Raw genomic sequence first — 15,496 nt, 5'->3', positions numbered from 1 at the left:
TGAACCTGTCCTGATCACACGAAGCCGCAGTCTGAACCTGTCCCGATCACACGAAGCCGCAGTCTGAACCTGTCCTGATCACACGAAGCCGCAGTCTGAACCAGTCCCGATCACACGAAGCCGCAGTCTGAACCTGTCCCGATCACACGAAGCCGCAGTCTGAACCCGTCCCGATCACACGAAGCCGCGGTCTGAACCCGTCCCGATCACACGAAGCCGCAGCCTGAACCAGTCCTGATCACACGAAGCCGCGGCCTGAACCTGTCCTGATCACACGAAGCCGCGGTCTGAACCTGTCCTGATCACACGAAGCCGCGGTCTGAACCTGTCCTGATCACACGAAGCCGCAGTCTGAACCTGTCCCGATCACACGAAGCTGCAGTCTGAACCTGTCCTGATCACACGAAGCCGCAGTCTGAACCAGTCCCGATCACACGAAGCCGCAGTCTGAACCTGTCCCGATCACACGAAGCCGCAGTCTGAACCAGTCCCGATCACACGAAGCCGCAGTCTGAACCTGTCCTGATCACACGAAGCCGCGGTCTGAACCTGTCCCGATCACACGAAGCCGCAGTCTGAACCTGTCCTGATCACACGAAGCCGCGGTCTGAACCTGTCCCGATCACACGAAGCCGCAGTCTGAACCTGTCCTGATCACACGAAGCCGCGGTCTGAACCTGTCCCGATCACACGAAGCCGCAGTCTGAACCAGTCCCGATCACACGAAGCCGCGGTCTGAACCTGTCCCGATCACACGAAGCCGCAGTCTGAACCTGTCCTGATCACACGAAGCCGCAGTCTGAACCTGTCCTGATCACACGAAGCCGCGGTCTGAACCTGTCCCGATCACACGAAGCCGCGGTCTGAACCTGTCCCGATCACACGAAGCCGCAGTCTGAACCTGTCCCGATCACACGAAGCCGCAGTCTGAACCAGTCCCGATCACACGAAGCCGCAGTCTGAACCAGTCCCGATCACACGAAGCCGCGGTCTGAACCAGTCCCGATCACACGAAGCCGCAGTCTGAACCTGTCCCGATCACACGAAGCCGCAGTCTGAACCTGTCCCGATCACACGAAGCCGCAGTCTGAACCTGTCCCGATCACACGAAGCCGCAGTCTGAACCAGTCCCGATCACACGAAGCCGCAGTCTGAACCTGTCCCGATCACACGAAGCCGCGGTCTGAACCTGTCCCGATCACACGAAGCCGCAGTCTGAACCTGTCCCGATCACACGAAGCCGCAGTCTGAACCTGTCCTGATCACACGAAGCCGCGGTCTGAACCTGTCCCGATCACACGAAGCCGCAGTCTGAACCTGTCCCGATCACACGAAGCCGCGGTCTGAACCTGTCCCGATCACACGAAGCCGCAGTCTGAACCAGTCCCGATCACACGAAGCCGCGGTCTGAACCTGTCCCGATCACACGAAGCCGCAGTCTGAACCTGTCCCGATCACACGAAGCCGCAGTCTGAACCTGTCCTGATCACACGAAGCCGCGGTCTGAACCTGTCCTGATCACACGAAGCCGCAGTCTGAACCTGTCCTGATCACACGAAGCCGCGGTCTGAACCTGTCCCGATCACACGAAGCCGCGGTCTGAACCTGTCCCGATCACACGAAGCCGCAGCCTGAACCAGTCCTGATCACACGAAGCCGCGGTCTGAACCTGTCCCGATCACACGAAGCCGCAGTCTGAACCTGTCCTGATCACACGAAGCCGCAGTCTGAACCCGTCCTGATCACACGAAGCCGCAGTCTGAACCAGTCCCGATCACACGAAGCCGCAGTCTGAACCAGTCCCGATCACACGAAGCCGCAGTCTGAACCAGTCCCGATCACACGAAGCCGCAGTCTGAACCAGTCCCGATCACACGAAGCCGCAGTCTGAACCTGTCCTGATCACACGAAGCCGCGGCCTGAACCTGTCCCGATCACACGAAGCCGCAGTCTGAACCTGTCCCGATCACACGAAGCCGCAGTCTGAACCAGTCCCGATCACACGAAGCCGCGGTCTGAACCTGTCCCGATCACACGAAGCCGCGGTCTGAACCTGTCCCGATCACACGAAGCCGCAGTCTGAACCTGTCCCGATCACACGAAGCCGCAGTCTGAACCTGTCCCGATCACACGAAGCCGCAGTCTGAACCTGTCCTGATCACACGAAGCCGCGGTCTGAACCCGTCCTGATCACACGAAGCCGCAGTCTGAACCCGTCCTGATCACACGAAGCCGCAGTCTGAACCTGTCCTGATCACACGAAGCCGCGGTCTGAACCTGTCCCGATCACACGAAGCCGCAGTCTGAACCTGTCCTGATCACACGAAGCCGCGGCCTGAACCTGTCCCGATCACACGAAGCCGCAGTCTGAACCTGTCCTGATCACACGAAGCCGCAGTCTGAACCAGTCCCGATCACACGAAGCCGCAGTCTGAACCTGTCCTGATCACACGAAGCCGCGGCCTGAACCTGTCCCGATCACACGAAGCCGCAGTCTGAACCTGTCCCGATCACACGAAGCCGCAGTCTGAACCCGTCCTGATCACACGAAGCCGCAGTCTGAACCTGTCCTGATCACACGAAGCCGCGGTCTGAACCTGTCCCGATCACACGAAGCCGCAGTCTGAACCTGTCCTGATCACACGAAGCCGCGGTCTGAACCCGTCCCGATCACACGAAGCCGCAGTCTGAACCTGTCCCGATCACACGAAGCCGCAGTCTGAACCTGTCCTGATCACACGAAGCCGCAGTCTGAACCTGTCCTGATCACACGAAGCCGCAGTCTGAACCAGTCCCGATCACACGAAGCCGCAGTCTGAACCTGTCCTGATCACACGAAGCCGCGGCCTGAACCTGTCCCGATCACACGAAGCCGCGGTCTGAACCTGTCCCGATCACACGAAGCCGCAGTCTGAACCTGTCCCGATCACACGAAGCCGCGGTCTGAACCTGTCCCGATCACACGAAGCCGCAGTCTGAACCCGTCCTGATCACACGAAGCCGCAGTCTGAACCTGTCCTGATCACACGAAGCCGCGGTCTGAACCTGTCCCGATCACACGAAGCCGCAGTCTGAACCTGTCCCGATCACACGAAGCCGCGGTCTGAACCTGTCCCGATCACACGAAGCCGCAGTCTGAACCTGTCCCGATCACACGAAGCCGCAGTCTGAACCTGTCCCGATCACACGAAGCCGCGGTCTGAACCTGTCCCGATCACACGAAGCCGCAGTCTGAACCTGTCCTGATCACACGAAGCCGCAGTCTGAACCCGTCCTGATCACACGAAGCCGCAGTCTGAACCTGTCCTGATCACACGAAGCCGCGGTCTGAACCTGTCCCGATCACACGAAGCCGCAGTCTGAACCCGTCCCGATCACACGAAGCCGCGGTCTGAACCCGTCCTGATCACACGAAGCCGCAGTCTGAACCTGTCCTGATCACACGAAGCCGCAGTCTGAACCTGTCCTGATCACACGAAGCCGCAGTCTGAACCTGTCCCGATCACACGAAGCCGCGGTCTGAACCTGTCCCGATCACACGAAGCCGCGGTCTGAACCCGTCCTGATCACACGAAGCCGCAGTCTGAACCTGTCCTGATCACACGAAGCCGCGGACTGAACCTGTCCCGATCACACGAAGCCGCAGTCTGAACCTGTCCTGATCACATGAAGCCGCGGTCTGAACCCGTCCCGATCACACGAAGCCGCGGTCTGAACCCGTCCCGATCACACGAAGCCGCAGTCTGAACCTGTCCTGATCACACGAAGCCGCAGCCTGAACCTGTCCTGATCACACGAAGCCATCTTTGCTCTTGACCTAAAAACACAATTCACTTCTTTACGCGGCCTAAGAAAGATGCCCACGTCCTGCCCACGTCCTGCCCACGTCCTGCCCACGTCCTGCCCACGTCCTGCCCACGTCCTGCCCACTGGCTGATTCTATTCTGCATTATACGCCTGGCACTGAAATTCTATTCAGAACCATGTCCCTAAATGTATGCCAATTACCTCCCATATTCTCGGAGGGCCTGTTGGGCTGTCAGAACTGACACATGTGAATGTCTCTTTCTCTGGATTACTGTACACGGACGAGAGATGAACACACTGTGCGATAGGAACTGATCCGCTCTCCTACTAAAAATACATTCATTCCCTAAAGATGCGATACTTTCACTCGCCTTCAAGTCACGGATCAGATTCCACTCATCAGAAAAGCGCTCACAAGGCGCAGAAAAGCCGGTGTTTTATTCATTTAATATGTAACTCAGTGAACACTTTGCTCAGCACTTTGGCAAAGAAACCAAATCCTTCAGAACTCATTATTTTAAAGCATAATCAGAGAGAGGGAGGGGGTTGGCATTATCAGTCAGATAATCAGAGGGGGGGGGGGGTTGGCATTATCAGTCAGATAATCAGAGAGGGGGGGGTTGGCATTATCAGTCAGATATTCAGAGAGGGGTTTTTGCCATTATCAGTCAGATAATCAGAGAGGGGGGGGGGGGGTTGGCATTATCAGTCAGATAATCAGAGAGGAGGGGGTTTTGCCATTATCAGTCAGATAATCAGAGGGGGGGGGTTGGCATTATCAGTCAGATAATCAGAGAGGGTAGGGGGGTTGCCATTATCAGTCAGATAATCAGAGAGGGGTTTTTGCCATTATCAGTCAGATAATCAGAGAGGGGGGGGGGTTGGCATTATCAGTCAGATAATCAGAGAGGAGGGGGTTTTTGCCATTATCAGTCAGATAATCAGAGGGGGGGGTTGGCATTATCAGTCAGATAATCAGAGAGGGTAGGGGGGTTGCCATTATCAGTCAGATAATCAGAGAGGGGGGGGGGGGGTTGGCATTATCAGTCAGATATTCAGAGAGGGTTTTTTGCCATTATCAGTCAGATAATCAGAGGGGGGGGGGGTTGGCATTATCAGTCAGATAATCAGAGAGGAGGGGGGGTTGCCATTATCAGTCAGATAATCAGAGAGGGGGGGGGGGTTTGGCATTATCAGTCAGATAAACATTAATACTGAAGCAAAATATTCCCCACCTTCCCTGCCAGCGGATGCGTGAAGGAGGCAGGTTTTTATGTGGCAGTGAAGGAGTTACAGTCAGGTCACAATTATCTATAAACTTCTTGGGGCTTCTTTATCCTAATGTTACTTATATGTCTCAAGCGCTTATTCCCTTTACGTGTTGTATTGATATGTGTATTACTGCAGGTGACGCGCGGTGTACAGGGATGACGCTACATAAATTAAAAAACAGACACCATTATTAAGTGTTAGGGTTTAGTGACACATTTTATATCATAATCTGGCCTCGTACCCACAAGATCCCCGAAAATACATAGGGTGCGTACTGACCCCCTCTTCTCTCCCATACATTGGTGGCTATAGTAATACATAGGTGACAAGTGGCAATAACATTTTGAACTTGTAGTATTTTGTCTTGGAAATTAACAAGTAACACCCGCGCGCCCCCCGAGGACTCGCACGCGCCGCCCCCCCCCCCCCCCCCCCCCCCCCCCCAGTACTCGCACGCGCCACGTGCTCCCCCCCCCCCGGCCTGAATAGTACGTACATAGATTTCAGAAACTGATTTTCTCACTGACTGCCCCACACCTCTGGAATGCCCTTCCCCTCAGTACCCGACCTGCACCCTCTCTATCCACCTTTAAGACCCCACCTTAAGACACACTTGCTTAAAGAAGCATACGAATAGCACTGTGGCTAATACTATACACCTGATACATAAAGCTTTGCCCCCTGCAGAAGCACTTACCAGAACTCCCTCCTACTGTCTCTATACGTTCTCCCTACCAATTAGATTGTAAGCTCCTCGGGGCAGGGACTCCTCTTCCGAAATGTAACTTTTATGTCTGAAGCATTTATTCCCATGATCTTTTTTTGTATTATTTGTTATTTATAAGATTGTCCCGTGTATTACTACTGTGAAGCGCTATGTACATTAATTGCACTATATAAATAGACACAGACACACACACACACACACACACACACTCACGTACATTTAACAAAAACCAGAAGCCAATGTTTCCTTAAAGCAGCAGGGCAAGCATATAACGGGGTTTTTTTTTTTTTTTAATAAATCAGTTCTGTACTCTGGAAAATACTTGAAGCATTTAACAAATTTAAAAAAAATGAATGTTTTAAAGACATTTTTAATGTTTCTAGTGTAGGAAGCATTTCCAAAGTGACAGCCCCTTCCCCTTCTGATAGGCTCTGACTCTTGAGCCCCGCCCTCTCTCTAGCCGTGCACCAATTGTATCAAGTAACAGCCCAGTTAATCATATTCCAGGAACTACATTGCCCAGAATGCTGTGCAAGAACTGAATGAAATAACCCTGAGCAAGCGATCGATTACAGGAGAACAGATCGATCTGCAGCTTAGCGAATCCCTTGTCAGTGCGCAGATTGTATTGCTGCACATATTGAATGGGGAAAAAATATATAAATATTTTTTTTTTTTAAACTGCAGCTTTAACTTAAACCACATTTCATTCAAAATCCTATATGTATTGTTTAAAAGAAAGCAGTGTGTAGTATTAGATCAGCGGTGCACAAACTGAGGGGCGCGCCCCCAAGTGGGGTGGGGGGGCAGGAGATTTTTCTGGTGGGGCACAGGCGTTTGCAGAGGCCCGGCACTCTTCCCCAAGGCATTTAAATTAAATCCCGGGGGATGGCCTGAGGCCTCTGCAACTTTCAACTTACCTTGATTCTGCCGGCTTCAGAATTCGTCTCCATAACAATGCGGCGGCGTTTGACGCCACATCAAGTTAAGGGGGGGGGGGGGGAGGGTGGGGGAGGGGGTCGCAGCAACACAAGTTTGTGCTCCCCTGTATTAGATAAAACTTCTAAGGCTTGGTCACCGCTGGCTGCAGCAGCGCTCGCTACGGCGGGCGCTGTGGGGACAAGAGCCCGCCTCTCAATGGGGCCGGGCCTGCTGCGCGGTGCGTTTTTCAGACACATTAAAATTGTGATTAGACCTAGCGATGGAGCGCTAGGCCACGCCCCCGGCGGTTCAGCCAATGAGGGTGAACCTGCTGTGTGGTGTCATGGCCACGCCCCTGTCATAAGCCCCGCCCCCCGTCTCTCCCCCTGCAGCTCACTGCAGACCGGGGAATTCGGCTGCATGCGCCGCCAGTCTCGCATGCGCGTGTGCAGCGGTGCCGTAGCCTAATACTTCTCAGGCCGTGTTCAGGGTGGGTGCTACGCGACGTGCGTCGCACGTTCGGTGGGAGTGTTCAAACTGAAAACTCCACCGGCGGCAAAGTACAGCGTTGACGCTGCTACATTTTGCCGCTACAGCCAGAAATGATATTTGGGGCTGCAGTCGCGTCACGTGAGCTAGTTCAGCGAACCAGCTCTATGACACGTTCGCCCCGCCCCCAAACGCCGCGGCCCGACTCCTGCAGCCTGAACACAGATCGCTGGGCTGCAGGAGCACGGGGGGGAGGCGCGCATGGACGCTCGCGTCCGTAGCAGCCACCCTGAACTCGGCAGCTTAGATAATTACCTTGGCGTTAATGTAAGGAACTTCTGCATTTAACAAAACATCGGGCAAGAGGAAATGCCCCCTGTAACAATTCCCCTAAAGACACTCGTGGCCATGGAGATCCAGACTCACATACTTGGACCTTATTCAAGTTATTTTTTATTTCCCTGTCCCTCAGCCACCAAATATTTGAATATAATCTCTTTGTGCCTGCAGATTATGCGGTGCTGTGTCGGTTAGTGCTATATTAAAATTAATGATGTGTCTGAGCATGTAATGCTGCTTTAGTATTCCAAGGTCTGATAAAGATAAGCACATGGATAACTCATAGGAATTACAACAGATATATGGACATTGGATAGGTTTATCCAGCTGCCGTATACAGAAAAACATAATTATCCCACATATACCAAGATACTAAATATATATATATATATATATATATATATATATATATATTAGCAGAGGTGGTTCAAAGCAGAATTATATGGGGCCTCTAATGCATTTGAAATGTGGATTTATAGTAGATTTTATAGTATGTATCTACAAAGTGCACTCATGTTAAGGGTCGTCATATAGCTGGGATCCCCCCGATATATTGGCCACGGCGTCTTAGCGCCTTCACCGGAAATCCCACTAATCCCTACCCAGCATTGTATTAGTACTGGGACATTGCAGGTACCCCAATACTACCAGATAACCCAATACCTGTAAGCCCAATGTACCCAAAGCAATAAAGATACATGCACCCTTGAACTAAGGGTATTTAAATCCAAGAAGAGACCGGTGAGGTTTCTACAGCTCTGCACCCTCAAATTTCAATTATGAAGAATTCTCACGTCCATTTACCCTTTTGTTCCCCTCTGGCAGCAAAAAGGTTAAAAAAAAGTTATCACTGCAGCCTGCCCCATCTCTTTCTCCACACGTTTAGGCCAAACCTTAATGGTGGGTATTGACACAAACAAAGCTCCAGGGTTACTATTCCTGCAGAACAGCGAGAACTTTATAACACTGCGCCAAAACCATAAAGTGTGATCAGCGCCGGCTCAATATCCGGTCCTCCGGAGAGACGCCTCCTCCCAGGGACTGACCCCGCTGTGTTCTCCAGAAACCAGTCCTGCTGACGTCTCTCCCCTTCCCCGCTCCCCCATTCATTCTTCCAGCTCAGGTTGGGTTTAGCTCCCTAGGCCCCGTGTAACCTGTCACAGGTCACAGGTCACAGACTGAACCCGAAGCCTCTCTCTGCCCCGCGGGGCCTGCGATGTGGCCCAAGAGAAGGGCAACAACCACATCCATGCCGGGTCCGTCTTCTTGAACCAACTGGTCCCTATCCCACAGGCATACTCCCAAGAGAGACCTAACCAGCAAGTGCCGTGTACACCGACGGTCAGCACCTGCCGTTATTACATATTCCAACGATATATCGGGGGCTCTGGAATTAGGAAACACTTTAAAAGTCTGCAAGACTCCAAACCTAAAATACTGATTTAATTCCCCAAAGGACACGGATTGTGAGTAACCAAACCCTCCAAACTTATCAAGCAGGATTTATAGAGCCACAAGAGACCCCATATCCGTGGGCATAAGGAGACACAAAACGTAACGTCGGGGGAACACCCCCTTAACGTGACCGCTGCGCCCCACGTCACCGCGGCGCTTACAATTACCCTGGTGTTACTTATTGCTGTGGGCGAAAGGCCAAAAATGGCAAATGTCAGATAGGTAAACCCTTTCAGTGCGACTGCCCCTCACGGCACTAGTGTCACATGACCCCCTCTGTCACTGATGACGCAGAATGCGATCTCCACTACAACACAAGCACGTAGATTATGGCGTGCCAGACCCCATGACATAGTAGCTACGTCTATACGGCGCCAGGTGGTGTATAGGAGCAGTTCTGCTTGCTCAGATATTATTTTTTATCACAGGGGTCTCCGTTCTTTTCAGCTCCGTGAGCCCATGGTCCCGAGATAACTACCGGGGAAGGTGCCGCCGGTAACATCCCCTCCAGGGGAAACAAAATGGTGGGTTACATCTTCGGTGTTCCGCGGGCCAATAAGGAAGCCGCCATTCTGATTGTCCCACGTGACGCAGGCATTTATACAGCCAGTCAGGTAAGTTTCTCAGGGACAGGGTCCCCGGAGCCGAAATAAGCTACAGCTCCGAAAAAAACAGCCTGGGACCGGGTCCTGAAAGTGACACTTTGCCAGGAGAGAAGGAACTTTAGGAAGAGTAAAAAGATGTTTTAGAAAACATATCCTGTACATTAACCCTTTCGCTGCTAGAAGGACCGACAACACATGGCAGCACAGGGGTTAAATCATGTTCCCTTTAAAACATTCCTTCAAGGCGCTGATTCAGGCCACTTACAGCGAGAAAAACCCCCGTTCAGGTATATTAACCCCCCAACCCCTCCCCCTGTTCAGGTATATTAACCCCACCCCCGCCCCCCCCCGTTCAGGTATATTAACCCCCCCCCCCGCCCAGGTATATTAACCCCCCAACCCCCCCGTTCAGGTATATTAACCCCCCAACCCCTCCCCCCGTTCAGGTATATTAAACCCCCCCCCCGCCCCCCCGTTCAGGTATATTAACCCCCCCGCCCAGGTATATTAACCCCCCAACCCCCCCAGTTCAGGTATATTAACCCCCCCCCAGCCCCCCCGTTCAGGTATAGTAACCCATATGGGAACTTACAGGGAAAATACCTCCTGCACTAAAAATAAGGAAAATGCAGTAACGTTATGGGGTGTTGTTTTATTTATTTGCTTAATCGTTTAAAAATGTTTGTTGATGTAACATTAGGAATCACTATGGTAACAAGGGACCCCTCAGAGAGCTTGTTACCCTTCTGTTCAGCCCATCCTTCTCTGAATTAAGGGTGTGGATCATTTAATAGCTACTACATCCCCATTAATTGTCATGTTGGTCCATGAAGGCATCATTATACAGGAGTACCAGTCATTCATTTGTGACACTATTCTCCTACTATATAATAAGCGCAGCGAGAAGGCGCAGGTGAGCGCAGATCACACAGCAATTAGTAAGGTGTGGGGCACAGCTCTTATCCCATTTACTGTCATTCACTAATGGGGCTGATGCGATTGAAGTTAATATGTACAAGTCCTCTGTGTGTAAGGGGACGTGCACTTCTGGACGGTTACCTTCAAACAATCGAAGGGGGGCAACTTATGTGTCAAAGGGTCATCCTTTATATGTATAATGTTATTTATATCGCTTCAGCCATGTACGTTACAACTTTACAATAGAGGTAAATAAATGACAAGCAATGGGATAAGTGCAACAGGTAAATAACATAAGGCAGAAGGAGGCCTGTCCAAAGAGCTGACAATCTAAGTGCTACAATGAAAGGGTACAGTGGGCTCAGGGAGTAATAGAGGCAGAACCTGACTATGTTACCCTTTCTCTGCCAGCAATGTATTTGTGGCAGGAGAGGGGTTAGATACACCAGCCAAAAAAAGGGCCACCAAAGAGTGGGGAGGGGGTCACTGAAAGGTATGTGCACCCTGAAAATGAAAAAAACAAACACAATAGCAGCACATGCAGAGTTAGGTTATGTGACATTAATCTCAGTCCATTCCCAACCCCATACACAGCTGGGACACAGAACCAGTGCATCATTCCCAAACCCCATATAGCTGGGACACAGAACCAGTATATCATTCCCAAACCCATATTCAGCTGGGACACAGAACCAGTGTATCATTCCCAAACCCATATACAGCTGGGACACAGAACCAGTGCATCATTCCCAAACCCATATACAGCTGGGACACAGAACCAGTGTATCACTCCCAAACCCATATACAGCTGGGACACAGAACCAGTGCATCATTCCCAAACCCATATACAGCTGGGACACAGAACCAGTGCATCATTCCCAAACCCATATACAGCTGGGACACAGAACCAGTGTATCACTCCCAAACCCATACACAGCTGGGACACAGAACCAGTGTATCATTCCAAACCCATACACAGCTGGGACACAGAACCAGTGCATCATTCCCAAACCCATATACAGCTGGGACACAGAACCAGTGTATCACTCCCAAACCCACATACAGCTGGGACACAGAACCAGTGCATCATTCCCAACCCCATATACAGCTGGGACACAGAACCAGTGTATCACTCCCAAACCCACATACAGCTGGGACACAGAACCAATGCATTATTCCCAAACCCATATACAGCTGGGACACAGAACCAGTGCATTATTCCCAAACCCATACACAGCTGGATCCCGGGGGTCCCACGCGTGGGCTGCTTTACCTTGCAGGTTTTGGACCCTGATGTCGCTGATTTGTCCTATAAGTTCTTCTCGCTGGAACCAGTCCCACTCGTGCCCGGCCATGACTGGAAGGGGGGGGGAGATCTTGGAAGTGGGAGGTGTGTGGGGGGGGTGAGATCTTGGAAGTGGGAGGTGTGGGGGGGGAATAAACCCCCCAGGATAAAATCCCAGCGCCGCCCGAGAAGTTGTGCGTGGAAGCGGTGAGACCCGTGGGACCGGCAACGCCTCCTCCTGGTCACGGGGGGGGACAGGTCCGGGACAGGTTCCGCCCCTCCTCCTGTGCTGCGGGGGGCAGCTGCGCTTCTTGCCCCGGCGGCTGCGGGGGAGAATTGTGATGTTCTGTGATTGTGACGCAGCTACAGGTTATAGCGGCGGCGCTGTGTGCTGTGTCTGCTAATGTGTGCGGGGAGTTACACTCCCACCTCCCCCATCCCCCTCTCCTCCCCCCATCCCCCTCTCCTCCCCCCATCCCCCCCCCATCCCCCACTCCCCCCATCCCCCTCCCCCCCTCCCCCCCCTCCCCCTCTCCCCCCCCTCCCCCCATCCCCCTCTCCCCCCCTCCCCCCATCCCCCTCTCCCCCCCTCCCCCCCATCCCCCTCTCCCCCCCTCCCCCCCTCCCCCTCTCCCCCCCCTCCCCCCCTCCCCCTCTCCCCCCATCCCCCTCTCCCCCCCTCCCCCTCTCCCCCCCTCCCCCCCCTCCCCCTCTCCCCCCCATCCCCCTCTCCCCCTCTCCCCCCATCTCCCTCTCCCCCCTCCCCCCTCTCTCCCCCCTCCCCCTTCCCCCCTCTCTCCCCCCTCCCCCTTGCCCCCCTCTCTCCCCCCTCCCCCTTCCCCCCTCTCTCCCCCCTCCCCCTTCCCCCCTCCCCCTTCCCCCCTCTCCCTTCCCCCCTCTCTCCCCCCCTCCCCCTTCCCCCCTCTCCTCCCCTCCCCCTTCCCCCCTCTCCTCCCCTCCCCTCTTCCCCCCTCTCCTCCCCCCTTCCCCCCTCTCTCCCCCCCTCCCCCTTCCCCTCTCTCCCCCCCTCCCCCTTCCCCCCTCTCTCCCCCCTCCCCCTTCCCCCCTCTCTCCCCCCTCCCCCTTCCCCCCTCTCTCCCCTCTCCCCCCCTCTCCCCCTCTCTCCCCCTTCCCCCCCTCTCTCCCCCCTCCCCCTTCCCCCCTCTCTCCCCCCTCCCCCCCTCCTCTCCCCCCCTCCCCCTTCCCCCCCTCTCCCCCCCTCCCCCTTCCCCCCTCTCTCCCCCCCTCCCCCTTCCCCCCTCTCTCCCCCCCTCCCCCTTCCCCCCTCTCTCCCCCCCTCCCCCTTCCCCCCTCTCTCCCCCTCCCCCTTCCCCCTCTCTCTCCCCCCCTCTCCCCTTCCCCCCTCTCTCCCCCTCTCCCCCCTCCCCCCTCTCTCCCCCTCCCCCCTCTCTCCCCCCTCTCCCCCCCTCCCCCCTCTCTCTCCCCCCTTCCTCCTCCCTCTCCCCCCTCTCCCCTCCCCCCCTCCCCCCTCTCTCCCCCCCTCCCCCCTCTCCTCCCCCCTCTCTCCCCCTCCCCCCCCTCTCTCCCCCCTCCCCCCCCTCTCTCCCCCCCCTCCCCCCTCTCTCCCCCCTCCCCCCTCTCACCTCCCCCCTCCCCCCCTCTCTCCCCCCTCCCCCCTCCCCCCCTCTCTCCCCCCTCCCCCCCTCTCTCCCCCTCCCCCCCTCTCCTCCCCCCTCCCCCCCTCTCTCCCCCCTCCCCCCCTCTCCCCCCTCCCCCCCTCCCCCCCCCTCTCTCCCCTCCCCCCCCCTCTCTCCCCCCTCCCCCCCTCCCCCCCCCCCTCCCCCCCTCCCCCTCCCCCCTCCTCCCCCCTCCCCCCCCCCTCTCTCCCCCCTCCCCCCCTCTCTCCCTCCCTCTCCCCCCTCTCTCCCCCTCCCCCCCTCTCTCCCCCCTCCCCCCCTCTCTCCCTCCCCTCTCCCTCCCCCCCTCTCCCTCCCCTCTCCCTCCCCCCTCCCCCCTCCCTCTCTCTTCCCCCCCCTCCCCTCTCTTCCCCTCCTCCCTCTCTCTTTCCCCCCCTCCCTCTCTCTTCCCCCCCCTCCCCCCCTCCCTTCCTCTTCCCCCCCCTCCCTCCCTCCCTCCCTCTTCCCCCCCCTCCCTCCCTCCCTCCCTCTTCCCCCCCCTCCCTCCCTCCCTCTTCCTCCCTCCCTCTCCCCCCCTCCTCCCTCCCTCTCCCCCCCCCCCCTCCCTCCCTCTTCCCCCCCCCCTCCCTCCCTCTTCCCCCCCCCTCCCTCCCCCCCCCCCTCCCTCCCTCCCTCTTCCCCCCCCCTCCCTCCCTCCCTCTTCCCCCCCCCTCCCTCCCTCCCTCTTCCCCCCCCTCCCTCCCTCCCTCTTCCCCCCCCCTCCCTCCCTCTTCCCCCCCCCTCCCTCCCTCCCTCTTCCCCACCCCTCTCCTCCCTCCCTCTTCCCCCCCCCTCCCTCCCTCCCTCTTTCCCCCCCCCTCCCCCCCCTCCCTCCCTCCCTCCTCTTCCCCCCCCCTCCCTCCCTCCCTCTCCCCCCCCCTCCCTCCCTCCCTCTTCCCCCCCCCTCCCTCCCTCCCTCTTCCTCCCCCCCTCCCTCCCTCTTCCCCCCCTCTCCCTCCCTCTTCCCCCCTCCTCTCCTCCTCTTCCCCCCCCTCCCTCCCTCTTCCCCCCCCTCCCTCCCTCCCTCTTCCCCCCCTCCCTCTCTCTTCCCCCTCCCCTCCCTCTCTCCCTCTCTCTCACCCCCCCTCCCTCTCTCTTCCCCCCCCTCCCCTCTCTCTTCCCCCCCCTCCCTCTCTCTTCCCCCCCCTCCCTCTCTCTCCCCCCCCTCCCTCCCTCTCTTCCCCCCCTCCCTCTCTCTTCCCCCCCCTCCCTCTCTCTTCCCCCCCCCTTCCCTCCCTCTCTCTTCCCCCCCCCTCCCTCCCACCCTCTCTCCCCCCCCTCCCTCCCTCTTCCCCCCACCCCTCCCTCCCTCCCCTCTTCCCCCCCCCCTCCCTCCCTCCCTCTTCCCCCCCCTCCCTCCCTCTTCCCCCCCCTCCCTCCCTCTTCCCCCCCCTCCCTCCTCTTCCCCCCCCCTCCCTCCCTCTCCCCCCCTCCCTCCCTCTTCCCCCCCTCCCTCCCTCTTCCCCACCCCTCCCTCCCTCTTCCCCCCCCCCTCCCTCCCTCTTCCCACCCCTCCCTCCCTCTTCCCCCCCCTCCCTCCCTCTTCCCTCCCCCCTCCTCCCTCTTCCCCCCCCTCCCTCCCTCTTCCCCCCCCTCCCTCCCTCTTCCCCCCCCCACCCTCCCTCCCCCCCTCCCCTCCCCCCCCCCCTCCCTCCCTCTTCCCCCCCCCTCCCTCCCACCCCCCCTCCCTCCCCCCCCCCCCTCCCTCCCTCTTCCCCCCTCCCTCCCTCTTCCCCCCCCTCCCCCCTCCCTCTTCCCCCCCCTCCCTCCCTCCCTCTTCCCCCCCTCCCTCCCTCCCTCCCTCTTCCCCCCCCTCCCTCCCTCCCTCTTCCCCCCCCTCCCTCACCCTCTCCCCCCCTCCTCCCCTCTTCCCCCCCTCCCTCCCTCCCTCTTCCCCCCCTCCCTCCTCCTCCCTCCCTCCCTCTTCCCCCCCTCCTCCCCTCCCTCTTCCCCCTCCCTCCCTCCCTCTTCCCCCCTCCTCCCTCTCTCTCTCCCCCCTCCCTCCCTCTCTTCCCCCCTCCCTCCCTCTCTCTTCCCCCCC

At 57.1% G+C, this 15,496-nt stretch overlaps 1 protein-coding gene across 2 annotated transcripts in view; it reads right to left on the bottom strand.

Moving 5' to 3' along the window:
• Nucleotides 1-12,149, bottom strand: part of CLMN (calmin) — an 89,452-nt gene extending 77,303 nt beyond the window's left edge. Inside the window, exon 1 of one of the 2 annotated variants that reach the window (XM_075614439.1) lies at nt 11,807-12,149. In XM_075614439.1, coding sequence (XP_075470554.1) covers nt 11,807-11,888 — 82 coding nt within the window. In that variant the 5' untranslated portion in view covers nt 11,889-12,149. The remainder of the gene's footprint in view (nt 1-11,806) is intronic. The other variant, XM_075614442.1, reaches the window with a different exon arrangement.
• Between the last annotated feature and the right edge of the window lie 3,347 nt (nt 12,150-15,496).

Source organism: Ascaphus truei, chromosome 9 (genome assembly GCF_040206685.1).
Source record: "Ascaphus truei isolate aAscTru1 chromosome 9, aAscTru1.hap1, whole genome shotgun sequence".
Lineage (NCBI taxonomy): Eukaryota > Metazoa > Chordata > Amphibia > Anura > Ascaphidae > Ascaphus > Ascaphus truei.
Note: the sequence above shows the minus strand (reverse complement) of the source record. Positions and strands in the feature narration are given on the sequence as shown.